The sequence below is a fragment of the Capricornis sumatraensis genome, chromosome 3 (genome assembly GCF_032405125.1).
Source record: "Capricornis sumatraensis isolate serow.1 chromosome 3, serow.2, whole genome shotgun sequence".
Lineage (NCBI taxonomy): Eukaryota > Metazoa > Chordata > Mammalia > Artiodactyla > Bovidae > Capricornis > Capricornis sumatraensis.
Genome location: NC_091071.1, coordinates 137,813,665 through 137,830,671, shown reverse-complemented (window position 1 = coordinate 137,830,671; position 17,007 = coordinate 137,813,665). Strand labels below are relative to the sequence as shown.

The 17,007-nt window shown below is 39.3% G+C and overlaps 1 protein-coding gene across 4 annotated transcripts in view; it reads right to left on the bottom strand.

Annotated features, from left to right (window-relative positions):
- PARD3B (par-3 family cell polarity regulator beta) overlaps window positions 1–17,007 on the bottom strand; it is a 1,140,922-nt gene that overhangs the window by 606,342 nt on the left and 517,573 nt on the right. For all 4 annotated transcript variants that reach the window (XM_068967371.1, XM_068967374.1, XM_068967373.1 and 1 more), the window contains exon 4: window positions 4,751–4,860. In XM_068967371.1, coding sequence (XP_068823472.1) covers window positions 4,751–4,860 — 110 coding nt within the window. The remainder of the gene's footprint in view (window positions 1–4,750; window positions 4,861–17,007) is intronic.

Sequence of the window (17,007 nt, the reverse complement as noted above, 5' to 3'; positions counted from 1 at the left end):
GGGATTCTCCAGGCAAGAACACTGGAGTGGGTTGCCATTTCCTTCTCCAATGCATGACAGTGAAAAGTGAAAGTGAAGCCGCTCAGTCGTGTCCGACTCTCTGCAACCCCATGGACTGCAGCCCACCAGGCTCCTCTGTCCATGGGATTTTCCAGGCAAGAACACTGGAGTGGGGTGCCACTACCTTCTCCACAGGACATACATACACACACAGACACACATACACAGACACACACACAGGCACACACACACATAGGCACGCACACACAGGCACGCATGCACACGCACACACACACAATGCCATGAGTAAAACTTCAGGGACTTAACAGACCCTCTGTAACCCATGCATGGACTTTCAATTTAACAACTTCAAAGACGACCATGTTATTTTTTGAAATAAAATGCATATATTTTAGATATAGCCTGAAAAACAGACCAGTATTTTCTTAATTTACTTTGGTGAATCAAGACAAATAATAGTTTTAGAACAAACGAAGAGAACCACCACAGCATTATCGTTTTCAGGAATCCACTTTTTAATTTACTCACCCTGCAGGATCATTTTGCCCTAGGGTTAAACATGAAACCATAAACAGTCATTAAAACACAAAACAACCGTGGTAGTTAACCGGATATTAAGAGGAAAAAAAAATCACATCTGTTTTAGAGTTCTCTTCCATCGGCAAATTCAGGAACATCAATTTCAAGAACCTGGCTTTATGGCATGCCCTTAAGCCAAAGACACCAGGTTACAATCAAGGCAAGGAAGGCAAGAGGCCCATAACGAGGTTCTTACTACACTATCTTGCCCCCAGGATTCTCTTTCTTTGATTCACAAGCAGTCAGTCGAATTGAATTTTCTATTCCTTGAAAGATAAATAGTCATATAATATTTGCACATTAATAATCATGCTATTCTGATTAACTGGATAGGTTTATGAAAAGAGGAAGGAAGGAAATAAATTTATCTGGTTGTACTCTTAGAGACAAATACTGAGGTTTAGTGGCTTTGTAATATTCACAGAATTAGAAATTTACAGAAGATATGATTTTTCTACTTTAAACCCTTTTAAAACCTCCAACTTGTTCGAGGCTATACATCTTAAATAACCAATCTGTAAAAACTTCACCAGCCAGAAAACAAGTGTGACTTTTCCAGCATTTCAAAACACATATCTCTGGACATCAAAGAAAAATCTCCCTTCTAGAGCAAGTCTAACGAAGTACAACTAAAAATAACAATCATCAACTGTGGTTTTAGAGGCAATATTTCAACATAATCAAACGTGTCAAATATTCATTCCTATAGCTTCTTATGCTGTGGGTTTTAAGTAAGTTTCATTTCTTGGGAATGATTGAATATAACCCACTTGGGGCTCTGCCAGCTGTGAATTACTTACATATGAACACTGTTTAAGAGTGGGGATTTTGTTGTAGTTGCTTTTCTTCTTGGATATTGAAATAAAATGCAATAGAATGGGGCTTTTTAAGCAATTATTTTTCATATCAGTGGGTACATTATCACATGCTCCCCACTTTCATCATCCCTTATTAAACCATAGAAACCAACTATAGTGCAGCTGAAGTGGTAGAGGAAGCATCAGATAGAATTACAGAGTCCGAGAGACGGTGAATGTGTAGTCTCCAATTCTGTACCACCTGGGCTCAGGTCTGAGACACACAGAACCCTCTGGGCAGTGTGCTCCCATGTAAGAGTTGTGGTTGTTATGTTCCCATGGTTTCCTTCGAAGACTGCTCCTCTGGTCACTGAGCAAACACTACAAGTGACTACAGGGCTATGTGTAGGGTGCCACATAATTTATCATCCATACATGGACACCTCTGAGAGTTAGCAAGGACACTATTAATAAATATGCCACATGAACTCAGACTGCCCCAGGCAAACCTAATCATACTGTTACCCCAGAGATGATGTGCAACTCAAAGAACTTTCTCTCAAGGGTCTCAAACCATTTCATTAGCGCTATATCCAATTTTACTTAGGGCTGAGCTGCTCTGTCCAATAGGAATACAATGTGAACCATGGATGTAATTTTTAATTTTTCAGTAGCTGTGTCTTTTTGTAAAGTACAAAGAAACAGGTGAACACCATTTAAATATACTTTATTCAACTGAATTTACCAAACCTAGTATCATTTTGATGTGGAGTCAATAAAAAATTATCAATAACATTTTTTATATTACTTTTTTCATATTTCAATCTTTGACATCCAGTGTGTATGTCACACTTGAAATACATTTCTAGTGATCAGTATCCACATGTGGCCAGTGGTTATGATACTGGACAAGCAGATGTAACTAGCATGTGAGTTAGGATGTACAGAGATAAAGGGAGATAGCTATAATACACAAAGTGTGTGCACTTTCACACATACAAATGCATTTTTCTTCCTGGTAAAAACAAAAACACATAAATGTCTTTTTTAGACACCTGGTGACTTTATTTTCTTGGGTTCCAAAATCACTGCAGATGGTGACTACAGCCTTGAAATTAAAAGACACTTGCTCCTTGGAAGAAAAGCCAAGACAAACCTAGACAGCATATTAAGAAGCAGAGACATTACTTTGCCAACAAAGGTCCGTCTAGTCAAAGCTATGGTTTTTCCAGTGGTCATGTATGGATGTGAGAGTTGGACCATAAAGAAAACTGAGCGCTGAAGCATTGATAGTTTTTAACTGTGGTGTTGAAGAAGACTCTTGAGAGTCCCTTGGACTGCAGGGAAAGCAAACCAGTCAATCATAAAGGAAACCAGTCCTGAACAGTCCTCTCCGATTACCCCAGCTTGGAACACAGTGGTATCATATTTTGTTAAGGATATAGAATGTAGCAGAAAGATAGTAGCCCTCATTTTGTCTAGGGAAAGCTTTACTGTTGTACTTTCAGTTGATCTCAACACAGAGCGTAAGTGATAGAAACATGGACCTAATATTGGTGGGGTTTCTGCATGTAAATCATGGTAACACAGATCACACTTTACTTTGGGGGTATATTAACATCATAAAAATAAGCAGTAAATTATTGTTTTTCTCTTTTATGTAATTCTCTCTTTTTTATGGTTCTTCTCTTCCTCCAGTCCAATATATTTAGGCTTAACGTGGGCTCAATCAGTGGGCATTAAGCACACATACAAATGCCACACCACATACTGGTTCTGTTTATACTCATCATTAGAGCAGAACATTTACACCTGATTTTTATTAAAATAATGTTCTATTAAATATGTTTCCTTATAAGGATGGAAAGTGAGAAAATATTACCTCTAAAATACTTTCAGGACACTTCCAGGCTTACAAAAAGAAACATGCAAAATATTGCTGTAAACCTATTTAATTACCCCATGAGTTAGTATGGTGACTCCTGCTGCTGCCGCTGCTGCTAAGTCGCTTCAGTCGTGTCCGACTCTGTGCGACCCCATAGACGGCAGCCCACCAGGCTCCTCTGTCCCTGGGATTCTCCAGGCAAGAACACTGGAGTGGGTTGCCATTTCCTTCTCATACATACTATTGTTGTTTAGTTGCTAAGTGAAGTCCGACTCTGCAACCCCATGAACATCAGGCTTCTCTGTCCATGACACTCCCCAGGCAAGAATACTGGAGTGGGTTGCCATTTTCTTCTCCAGGGATCTTCCCAACCCAGGGATCAAACCCACATCTCCTGCACTGGCAGGCGGATTCGATTCTTTCCCACTGAGCCACCAGGGAAGCCATCCTACACATTACCAGTTTCTTACTAAGAATATTTTATTTCACCCTGGGAGAATCCATTTAGTTCATTCAGCATCTCTAAATACCAAAAACACTGCCTTTTTTTCTGAAGGCATCATACACAGTGAGACTTAAAATGGAGAAGAGATTCACTTTCAGAAAAATTTTAAAAGAGGGTGCCATTATTGAAGATCACCTATTGCAATGATATACAGCCGTCATCGAAAACCTAACCCTTAGGTGATTTCAGAGGATGAACCACAATTACAACTCTTCAAAGAAGATTGGGATTTAGCAGAAAAATTCCACAGTTTCATATGGAAAGAGGACATGGTCTCTTAGTAAACTATTCTCCACTTCACTTCTCAGTTAGAAGTAAAGCAGTTGTAAGCTTTATTAGGTGTAAGCACTTCCGTATCTAATTTTACTTTGCCTTCGTTTGAATGTTGAGATGTAGAAACTGGGTATTGGTACCACATGTCTATGACACCAGCAGTGTGAAACCACTCACCATTATATGACTTCACACAGCACTGCATGAACACACCACAGACAGATAAACTCTCTCTCGGAGCATCATGGAGCAAGAGGATGAGGGATCCAACTGTACGGTGCACTAGTTAAGGGCACGGGTTCTGCAGCCAACCACCTGGGTTAAAGTCTTGACTTGGCCACTTACTAGCTGTGACCTTTGATAAATCAGTAGACCTCCTCCTGCTTCAGTTATATCATCAGTAAAATGGAGACAAAAGCAAGTTGGTACTTTGAGGTGGAAGCGTAGATGACAATGTAAAGCCCTTTAAACAGTCCTAGGCACACAATTGGTGCTCTATAAATAATAGCTCTCACTATAACTGTATACTAGCAATAGCTCATATTAGTTATTATTAATCTTATAAGTAATATTACATATCCTATTAAAAGGTCTCTAATTATCCGCTTACTTAAGACTGTAATGTCCCAGTTAGTTTATGTATAAGGCGCTTTGATCTTTTACTAGACATGCAAACAACAGTATACCTACTGGAATCACAGGTTTCAGACTCTGACCACCGGGGTGTGAAGCGCTTGACTGGGCATCAGCAGGTGGGCTTGGCGCTGGGTCACTGCTTCTCCTCACCAGCAGTGGAGTGCCTACAGGACAAAATAAGAGGTGAAAGGGTGGGGGGAGCAGAAAGCATGGTACAATGCAATTTAATTTAAAAGGCTTATAACGGGCTTTAATGTAAAAACATTCTATGCTAAGGATGCCTGTAAATTAATCCATTTAATGATCTTCCTGTCATCTATTTCTAGGATGACACATGGAAACAAAATCTTTCAACTCTTAGCTTGCCCCACTCGCATTTCAAAATAAGTCATTGTACTCAACAGAAAACGGTTAGGCAATGCAAAAGTAGACAATGTGCAATTGAAAACTGGTCTAGAAAACTATATTTGAGTCTTAAAAAGAATGATTATCCAGCAGACAAGTGAAGAGTTTCACAGAGTCAGTGCAATTTGCTATTCAGGAGAGCTGGAAATATAGCTATTACTGCCATTTGGTGCTTCTCAGCTCTTCTGAATGATGATCTATACTGAAATAAATTATTTGCTGGGGTTATAGCATTAATGTCTATTTAAGTCCACAAAGAGATGGGCTTCATTCTCTTTCTTTTCTTCTAAAGTAGATAAAACTGATAAGGAAAATAAGTTAGCTCTTCTAAAAATATATCCTGATTTCTTTTAAATTTAATGAAAGCTTCCACTATTAAATATTTGAGTCAGTTATTAAATTCTGAAAACAAATCATACTATTAGAAAATTCAAATGAAATTCAACCTTAACAGAGTGAGTGGCCTAACTACTCTGCCTGCAATTAGGCTAAAAATAATTTGTTTCATACACAATTGACCACTATATAGGAAACTCTCCAAAAATCTGTGACTTAAAAATTGCTCTTATAAAAATTTTATATTTGTGTGCCTCTGGGAAAAAATAGTAGAAATGCAATTCTCTGTTTATCAATATTCTGAAAGTAATTCAAGCTATCACTGTTTAAAATAACATTTTTCATACTTCATTCTATATGGTACAGTTATAAAAAGTCAATCCATTTTGAAGGTATTTACAAATCTGATTTTTCTATGTGCTATAAAATATCCTTATTTTGTGTACAAAACATAGAATTTCTAACACCTTTCACCCTTATTCACTTAGAATTTGCTTTAAAAAAAAAAACAAACAAAACTTATTTTATAATAAGAAATCAATGTGCTACTGAGGATGAAACACTATGCCAAAAGGTATAATAAAGTTCAAGTTCATGTTCCATTATTTATTTTTTGCTAATAGGTATACTTCACTACATTATTCTCTACCTCCATCTTAAACATTTTTTCAAGTATAGTTGATTTACAACACTGTGTGAGTTTTAGGTGGAGAGCAGAGTGACTCAGCATTTTTGCAGATTCTCTTCTATTACAGGTTATTATAAGTCAATGGGTATAAGTCTCTGTTCTGTGCAGTATATCCTTGCTGTTTACCTATTTAATATAGAGTTCTGCATGAATTGGTCAGTCATGCGCCCCTAACTGGTGGCTCCCCTCTTCCCTTTCCCCTGGGGTTACCATAGGTTTGCTTTGTTGTCTGTGAGTCTGATTCTGCTTTGCATGTACAATCAATTGTATGAAACATTTCTTAAGCAGTGACACACTAACAGTTCTACGGTTGGCAATTATTCTCTGCAAGAAACTAACCAAAAACAAAACCATAAAAAAAAAGAAGAAAAAGAGAAACTTCCATAACATTTAGACAACAGAGTCCCAGTTTCACACCAGGATGCTTTTCTCTCTGTCAGTTGATCTGAAGACTAAGCCTCTCAGGTTATGCCCCTGAATTACCATTAATGCCAAGTGAACAAGTTAGTCTAAATGTAATATCCTCAGAAGTAATCCATTATCTTTAAAATTAAGAAGAGAATGGAGCTAATTTCGTGAAACTCTGGTTTGTTTCTAAGCATTTAACCCAAACTAGTACATCAATGATCTCAAATTAGAAAACAAGCAAACAAAAATTTAAAAAAAAAATGTGTCTAACTAGTACATGACGGGCTTTCCAGGTGGCCCTCTTGGTAAAGAACCCACCAACACAGGAGATGTGTGTCTCGGGTTCGATCCCTAGTTCGGGAAGATCCCCTGGAGGAGGGCGTTGCAACCCACTCCAGTATTCTTTCCTGCAGAATCCCATGGACAGAGGAGCCTGGCAGGGCTACAGTCCATGAGTTGCAAAGAGTGGGACACAACTGAAGCAACTTAGCATGCATGCATGCACAGTACATGACACCAAGGTCACAAAATAAATTGATTTAGAGGCACAGAGATGAATATTTCAGTGACTGACAATTTCAGTTACACAGATTTTCAGCTAAGACCCATACCTATATATATATATATATGTACACACACACATATACAGAATGTGTATTTATGCTGGTGAAAAGAAGAGAGTGGGAAGAAGGGAAAAAGAAAAACATGATTCTTCTTGGGTAATAAATATATTTTCCTTAAGCTACACCATATAGTTTTCCTTCAACTTAAAATACATGACTGATCTCTTTTGTTGTTGTTGTTTAGTCTTCCTGTCTTAATATTTGCTGTTTTAATAACAAAAATAATAAATTATTTAAAACATATTTTATAATAACGTATTTGGATTTCTATGATCAATCAATATGCCACGGTACTGTAGCATGGCTCGCAGAAGATAGTTCAATTTTGTACCAACTATTTGGAAAGATAACAAACAAACTTTAAAACAACTAGGTCTTTCTTAAATTCACTGTCAACTCTACAGGAATAAGCTTTGTTCTCCACTTTTCAGTATCCCACAACTAAACACCTCCTGTTAAGTCACCTAATTTCTCCTTTGCTGTCTCCAATGAATATTTTTAAATAGGAAAGTGACAGAGTTTTAAACAATCTTTCACTTGGCAATTTAAAATTTAATTTTTAAATTCTCAACCCCATTCAAAGGTGATTGTCTGGAAGAGAGAGAGTTACAGTTTAAAAACAAGGGAAGACACATTCCAGAGTATAAGAGTATGCAAGTAATCAGAAGCACTGAAGATGATTTGAGCAAATCCTTGGATGCATATGGAGCTTTGCTGGTGGCTCAGATGGTAACGGAGAAGGCGATGGCACCCCACTCCTGTACTCTTGCCTGGAAAATCCCATGGATGGAGGAGCCTGGTGGGCTGCAGTCCATGGGGTCGCGAAGAGTCAGACACGACTGAGCGACTTCACTTTCACTTTTCAGTTTCCTCCATTGGAGAAGGAAATGGCAACCCACTCCAGTGTTCTTGCCTGGCGAATCCCAGGGATGGGGGAGCTCAGTGGGCTGCCATCTATGGGGTCGCACAGAGTCGGACACGACTGAAGCGACTTAGCAGCAGCAGCAGCGGCAGCAGATGGTAAAGAATCTGCCTGCAATGTAGGAGACATGGGTTCAATCACTGGGTCGGGAAAATTCCCTGAAAAAAGGGAATGGCTATCCACTCCAGTATTCTTGCCTGGAGAATTCCATGGATAGAGGAGACTGGCAGGCTACAGTCCATGGGGTCACAAAGAATCAGACATGACTAAGCAACTAACACACTTTTTGAATGTATATAATAGGGTAGAAGGCAGACCTTGTAAGCCAAGCTAAAATGAGGGAGAGTCAACTATATTCAGTTTTATGTAAACTCCTGTGGTGGGGTGGCGGGGGGCGGGGGGAGTGGTGCAGAGTTTAAAATATAACATCTGCTTGAAGGAGTTTAGTAAAGATTAGACTCTAAAAAACTACAGTGTGAAGACAGTGGAGAGGACCCGGGCTTTGGAATCAAACAAACTGAACTTCACCTCTCCTGGCTCTGTGACACTGGACTGCCCTGTGACATAGGTTCTTCATTTAACACCTGGTGATAACACTGCATCACAGAGCTGATGGAAAGCCGAAGTCGAATAGGGCATGTATGAGACACACCACTGTCTGACAAATAATTTTTACATTCTCATGTTCGTCAAAAAATGTGTGCAGCAACAAGAGCAACTCTGAGAAAGGAGTTTGGAGGTGGCCACATTAAAGATGAAGTGTTTGGAACAATAAAGGTACAAAACTTATATATGGAGTCTGTGTGTTGCAGTTAAAACGCTTGAAGAACTTCTAGGTAATGGGGTAATTAATGTGAATTCTAATTGGTAAATCTGTAAACATAAGAATAAGAGAAAACGTTGCTTCATATGATATGCACATTAACTGAAACATACAATACTCACCCTTTTAAAGCATGTTGACATCTCAGTCTTCAAATGCTAGAATCTCTCTTAGAGATAATTTAGTTCAACCCTTCATTTAGTTCAACCTTTTCATTTTAAGGATGAGTTAATAGGCTCAGAAAATGAGAGACTACTTAAAAGAAACAGTGGTTTTTAGGTATTTTGGACATTAATACTCATAATATGGAAGCAATAACTATATCATTTAAACTAGAATATTGAGAGGTAAATTGATGATTGGGGTAATTGTTGATTAATATGTATGTTATGATTAAGAATTTACTTCATTATAAAATTTGTATGGTAAATACATGTCAGAGAAGGCAATGGCACCCCACTCCAGTACTCTTGCCTGGAAAATCCCACGGATGAAGGAGCCTGGTAGGCTGCAGTCCATGGGGTCGCTGAGAGTCGGACAAAACTCAGTGACTTCACTTTCACTTTTTTAAAAAAATTTAAAAAAAATTTTTATTTTTACTTTATTTTACTTTACAATACTGTATTGGTTTTGCCATAAGGAAATGGCAACCCACTCCAGTGTTCTTGCCTGGAGAATCGCAGGAATGGTGGAGCCTGGTGGGCTGCCGTCTATGGGGTCGCACAGAGTCGGACACGACTGAAGCGACTTCGCAGCAGCAGCAGGAATCAGCCTCCTCCCCACATAGACACACATGAGGGAAAGAAGGGTACAGCACTTGCTCTTGTGAGTAACGTTGCCTTATCTGCTTGAAAAGCTCAACTCCCAGTAGTCAAGTGAATTTGCTTGGAATACTATGTAAATGAAAATAGTAAAACATAATTCTGTGCAAAAACAGGTATAGCCTTATGAAAGAAATTTAAGCTTTTAAGAAAAAAAAGTTGAGGTGAAAAGGAATTTCAAAAGTGCAAAAGAAGTACCGCTCATTGGTGATTTTCAACTAATTGAGATAAGACTCATTAAATTTCAGATGCAAAGGCCCTCAATTCAGCTCAAGGACAATATCATGCCTTGATATCATAGTTTAAAATGCACTGGCTGAAGAGCTAAATAAAATAAGAAATACTAAGTACTTTAAAGCATAAAGTGTTTATACAACTGCTTTGTTTCTCTATTCAGTTAAATATTGGAGGCCCCACTATGCATCAACCTTTACAAGAGGTGGATAATCATTAAGATGAATAATCATGGTGCTCGCTCTAAGCATATCTTTTAAAGATGGGGATGTGTGGACAAAAAAAAAAAAACAAACACTTTAGTATACAGAAAAGTGGGTCTCAGTGAAGAGTTAGGGGCGGTATGTATGCCTTATTGGAGAACTGATACCAATGTACAAACACAGCGTAGACTGGGTCAAGTCCCATGCTAATTGGCCAGATGCACAGAAGCGTAATGGAAGCCAAAGAGACAGCCACAAACAAGCAGCATCCCTCAAAAGAGTAGAATTCCTGATCAGGTGTGTAGCTGCCAGTAACTCTGTCCTTACAGGACAGAATATTGCCACATCAGGGAAGCTCAATGCTTTTTGGATCACTGTCCTTCTATATTCAGGGCTTATGGGACATTCAGGAAAAAATTTACACACTCATTCACTGTTCTTTCCCTTAAGAAGATGGCTAGATTCATCATGCTCTCCCAGGCTTAGAGTGAACTAGCACTGGAGTTCCTAGTTGTATATGAAGAGGGTGTATCTTCCAGTTCTTAAGCAATCACCACTGTGAAGATGATAAATGCAAAATTCAAAGAATTAGAGGTGATTGTCTAATGTGCCTTATAAATACAATAATGCCTTTGAACTGTGGTGCTGGAGAAGACTCTTGAGAGTCCCTTGGACTGCAAGGAGATCAAACCAATTAATCCTAAAGGAAATCAGCCCTGAATATTCTGCATCATTAGGACTGATGCAGAAACTGAAGCTCTAATACTTTGGCCACCTGATGCGAAGAGTCGACTCATTGGAAAAGAAAGATTCTGATGTTGAGAAATATTGAAGACAGGAGGAGAAGCTGATGACAGAGGATTAGATGGTTGGATGGCATCACTGACCCAATGGACAAGAGTTTGAGCAAACTCTGGGAGATGGTAAAGGACAGGGGAACCTGGTTTGCTGCAGACCACGGGATCCCAAGGAATCAGACATGACTGAGTGACTGAACAACAACAACCCTTATAAATATAATTACAGGAAGCCAGAGAAGGGTCATCTAAGCATGTCTGGGTAAAGGAATTTTGAAAGAGGCAGCAACTAGTTAAAAGGCTCAGCTTGGTACATCAATTAATCATACAAGATACAAAGGCCAACCCAGACTGAAGGTGTTATCTATATAAACACAAGTTGCTGTCTCCTCAGTATAAATGATATGCACACACACCCCTGGGGGGATTTTATTCCCCCTGTTTTGATAGATGATTTGCTTGGAAAGAAATCAGCTTAAATGCCGGATGATGTGTTATATATGAAATTCTGTTTAGAGAGTTTTGAAAGATGTCTCAGAAAGATAGGCATTTACAGAGACTGAAACCAAGATCCAGAAGAATCATCCGTATGATGATGCAGTGGGCAGAGAAAAAAAAACAGTGGTTTGAAATGTGATCCCCAGTGTCAAATATCACAAAGACACAAGTTCAAAACTGTATGGTGAGTAGGAGCCGGGATTTATTTAAGAATGGTTAATGATTTTCCTGAGCAAAATCAGAGGGACAGCTTGTCATAAATACTGGTGTTACTTGATTCCAGGGCCACTGACACCTGGAAAGCTCTGGGGGTCCCAGTTAAGGTGCCAAGAAGGCTTTTTGTAAGGACTGGGAGGCCCCAAGCATGGAGAGCTGGGAGAGCAATGTGAAGAAGGTAAAGAGGGACTCAGTGGCCACAGGCAAAAACAGAGTGAGCAACTAGGAGACACAGAACTTAGCAACAACTCCACATACAAAGCAAATGCGGAGTGTCCGAAAGAAACCGAAAACTATGCTTATATTTCTTCCTTGAGGAAGGACAAGCAAAAAGGAAGTTTTAGCAACTGCTGTGATTTGTTCCAGAAAAAACCCACCACCAAGAATCTCGACTTTAGCCCATCGAAGGTTTGAATGATCTACTTTTAATTTAAGATGTCTTGACATGCATGAGAAATCAAAGATGAGATTTTTCAGTTGGGCATTTATACAGATGTGTATGAAGTTCATACTAGACATCGTACTGGCTTCCAGAATGACTGACAGAGACAAACATGAGGTAAAGCGAGGAAAAGAGGATGATCAGCAGACGCCCACCAATGGCACTGCAGGCAAACCAATGAGAAAACCAGGGTTTTATGCTCACAGAGTCTTCGGAGTATCTTCACACTGCGTCTAGAATAACATGTGGTTAACAAAGCCGCAGAGGTGAGCCTAGAGGAAAGGTGGGGTGGTAGGAAGGAGAAAGGAACTGAAATTAACATGATAAACTGGTTCTGTAGAAATGGGGGTAAAGGCTGGTTTTGCAGAGGTTCAGTTTCCCTTTGCTCTAAGGTATTACTTCTGTGCTATTGAATTATCAGTCACAGAAACATCTCATTTGAAGAAAGAGAACACATTCTCTTTCTAATGCTACTGACACTTAGGATGACAGGATAAATATAAAGAGGGAAAATGTTATTCAAATACACCTAAATTGGTGTATCTGTTAGTTGCTCAGTCATGTCTGACTCTTTGTGATCCCATGGACGGTAGCCCGCCAGGCTCCTCTGTCCATGGAATTCTCCAGGCAAGAATGCTAGAGTGGGTAGCAATTCCCTTCTCCAGGGGATCTCCCTGACAAAGGGATCTAACCCAGGTCCCCTGTATTGCAGGCAGATTATTTACCATCTGACTACCAGGAAGCCCTAAATTGGTAAATATTAATATTTTACTTTGATGATGAAAATCCATTGCAAATGGTTAACATTTTTAAGGGCTTAAAAAGAGATAAATAGGAAAAAAAAAAAAGGCTCTGCCAGTTAAGCAATATTAATAGTATGTTAATAATATTAACAGGATGCATAAATTGCATCATGGTTGCCTAGATGCCAATTATACTATGACACTTGTTGAGTGCATTTGACATTACAAAATAGAAATGTCCTTCAAACATACAGTGATGAGAGAGCAGGTGTGAGGAAATCAGTGCTTCAGGAGGGTTGCGTCTCAGAGTCCAAGGTTTCCTGGTTAACTCAGGAGGTATATTGGATAAGCTATACCCAAGGCCCATTCTAGATCTGAAAAGAGATAGTTCTGTGATTTATATAGCCAATAAGGAAATTGAAGTCCAGAGAAATTAAGTTCCTAAGTCTTCTGGACTTGATTTCTGCTCCAGTTTTATTCACTTGACACTTTTCCATTGCAGGGTCACACCTCGACGTGGGTGAGTGTGTGAAAGTAAGAAGAGTGGTTGGTGTCTCTTCAGTGTGGTAGCAATTCTTTTCATCAAAAAAGGTCAGCAGATAGGAACATGTAGATAGGAAAATACAGAAAAAAGGAAAGGATGCTGGGAACTAAAAGGCAAATAGCAACCCGTATCACACAGCAAGATGCTGACACCATGAGTCAAGGCCCACCAGCACATGTCACAGAGGGCATGGTCTCTCTAATAAATGATTTAAACATTCTTTTCCTATTAACCATACAAATAGATTAAAAAAAAAAGATTACTGGGAATTCCTTGTTGGTTCAGGGGTTACAACTTGACACTTAGATGACAGAGGGCATGGGTTCAATCCTCGGTAAGGGGACTAAGAGCCCACAAACCATTTGGTACAAACAAAAAATAAAATTAGATTTAAAAAATAGTGAAAATGGCACATTATTTGTTTTTGGAGGCAACTAGATTGTGTATGTCTGTTTATGGGCATGAGATAGGACTTTTCAACTGATGCGTAATAAACTCCCCTGAACTGAAACCTGGAGAGCCATTACAAAAAAAAAGATATTTGTAATGCTATCAAGCTGATCACATGGACCACTCTAAGTCAATGAAAATATGAGCCATGCTGGGTAGGGCCACCAAAGATGGACGGTTCATAGTTGAGAGTTCTGACAAAATGTGGTCCACTGGAGAAGGGAATGGCAAACCAATACTTAGGTACTCTTGCCTTGAGAACCTCATGAACAGTATGAAAAGGCAAAAAGATAGGATACTGAAAGATGAATTCCCCAGGCCAGTAAGTGCCCAATACACTACTGGAGAAGAGTGGACAGAAAGAATGAGGAGACAGAATCAAAGAAAAAACAACGCCCATTTGTTGATGTGATTGGTAATGGAAGTAAATTCTGAAGCTGAAACAAACAATATTGCATAGGAACCTGCAATGTTAGGCCCATGAATCAGGGAAATTGGAAGTGGTAAAACAGGAATTGGCCAGAGTGAACATGGACATTTTGGGAATCGGTGAACTAAAATGGACTGGAATGGGTGAATTTAACTCAGATGACCATTATATCTACTACTGTGGGCAGGAATCCATTAGAAGAAACGGAGTAGCCCTCATAGTAAGAGTCCAAAATGCAGTTCTTGGGTGCAGTCTCAAAAACGACAGAATGATCTCTGTTCATTTCCAAGGCAAAGCAATCAATATCACAATAATCCAAGACTATGCCCCAATGAGTAATGCCGAAGATGCTGAAGTTGAACAGTTCTATGAAAACCTACAAGACCCACTAGAACTGACACCAAAAAAAGATGTCCTTTTCATTATAGGGGACTAGAATGCAAAGTAGGAAGTCAAGAGATACCTGGAGTAACAGGCAAATTTGGCCTTGCAGTACTAAATGAAGCAGGTCAAAGGGTAACAGAGTTTTGACAAGAGAGCTCACTGGTCATAGCAAATACTCTCTTCCAACAACGCAAGAGAAGACTCTACACATGGACATCACCAGATGGGCAATACAAAAATCAGACTGATTGTATTCTTAGCAGCCAAAGATGGAGAAGCTCTATACAGTCAGCAAAAGCAAGACCAGGAGCTCACTGTGGCTCAGATCTTGAACTCCTTATTGCATAATTCAGACTTAAACTGAAGAACATAGAGAAAACCACTAGACCATTCAGGTATGACCTAAATCAAATCCATTACGATTATACAGTGGAAGTGACAAATAGATTCAAGGGATTAGAATCTGATAAAGTCCCTGAAGAACTATGGAAGGATGTTTGTGACATTTTACAGGAGGCAGAGATCAAGACCATCCCAAAGAAAAAGAAATGCAAGAAGGCAAAATGGTTTTCTGAGGAGGCCTTACAAATAGCAGAGAAAAGAAGAGAAGGTAAAGGCAGAAGAGAATAGGAAAGATATACCCATCTGAATGCAGAGTTCCAAAGAATAGCAAGGAGAGATAAGAAACCCTTCCTCAGTGATCAATGCAAAGAAATAGAGGAAAACAACAGAATGGGAAAGACTAGAGATCTCTTCAGGTAAATTAAATATACCAAGGGAAGATTTCATGCAAAGATGGGCACAATAAAGAATAGAAATGGTATGGACCTAACAGAAGCAGAAGCTATTAAGAAAAGGTGGCAAGAATGTACAGAAGTACTATACAAAAAGGATCATGATCCAGATAATTGATTGCTCACCTAGAGGCAGACATCCTGGAATGCAAGTCAAGTGGGCCTTAGGAAGCATCATTATGAACAAAGCTAGTGGAGGTGATAGAATTCCAGTTGAGCTGTTTCAAATCCTAAAAGATGATGTCGTGAAAGTGCTGCACTCAATATGCCAGCAAATTGGGAAAACTCAGCAGTGGCCACAGGACTGGAAATGTGGGTTTTCATTCCAATCCCAAAGAAAGGCAATGCCAAAGAATGCTCAAACTACTACACAACTGCACTCATCTCACAAGCTAGCAAAGTAACGCTCAAAATTCTCCAAGCCAGACTTCAACAATACGTGATCCATGAACTTCCAGATGTTCAAACTGGATTTAGAAAAGGGAGAGGATCCAGAGATCAAATTGCCACATCTGTTGGATCACAGAAAAAGCACGAGAGTTTCAGAAAAACATCTACTTCTGCTTTATTGACTACGCCAAAGCCTTACTATGTGGATCATGACAAACTGTGGAAAACTCTTGAGGAAGTGGAAGTACCAGACCCCCTTACTGCCTCCTGAGAAATCTGTATGCAGGTCAAGAAGCAACAGTTAAAACTGGACATAGAACAACAGACTCCTTTCCAAAGGGGAAAGGAGTATGCCAAGACTGTATACTGTTACTTTACTTTGCTTATTTAACTTACATGCAGAGTACATCATGAGAAATGCTGGTCTGGATGATGCACAAGCTGGAATCAAGATTGCTGGGAGAAATAACAATAACCTCAGATATGCAGATGACACCACTCTTATGGCAGAAAGCAAAGAAGAACTAAAGAGTCTTTTGATGAAAGTGAAAGAAGAGAGTGAAAAAGTTGGCTTAAAACTCAGCATTTAGAAAACTAAGATCATGGCATCTGGATCCATCACTTCATGGCAAATAGATGGGGAAATTGAAAGAGTGAGAGACTATTTTGGGAGACTCCAAAATCACTGCAAATAGTGATTGCTCCCATGAAATTAGAAGACGCTTCTTCCTTGGAAGAAAAGCTATGACCAACCTAGACAGCACATTAAAAGTAGAGACATTACTTTGCCATCAAAGGTCTATCTAGTCAAAGCCATGGCTTTTCCAGTAGTCATGTATGGATGAAAGAGTTGGAGTAAAAGAAATCTGAGTGCCAAAGAATCGATACTTTAGAACTGTGGTGTTGGAGAAGACTCTTGAGAGTCCCTTGGACTGCAAGCAGATCCAACCAGTCAACCCTAAAGGAAATAAGTCCTGAATATTCACTGGAAGGACTAATGCTGAAGCTGAAACGTCAATACTTTAGCCACCTGATGTGAAGAGCTGAGTCACTGAAAAAGACCCTGATGCTGGGAAAGATTGAAGGTGGGAGGAGAAGGGAACAATGGGATGAGACATCACCGACTGGATGGACATAAGTTTGAGCAAGCTCCAGGAGTT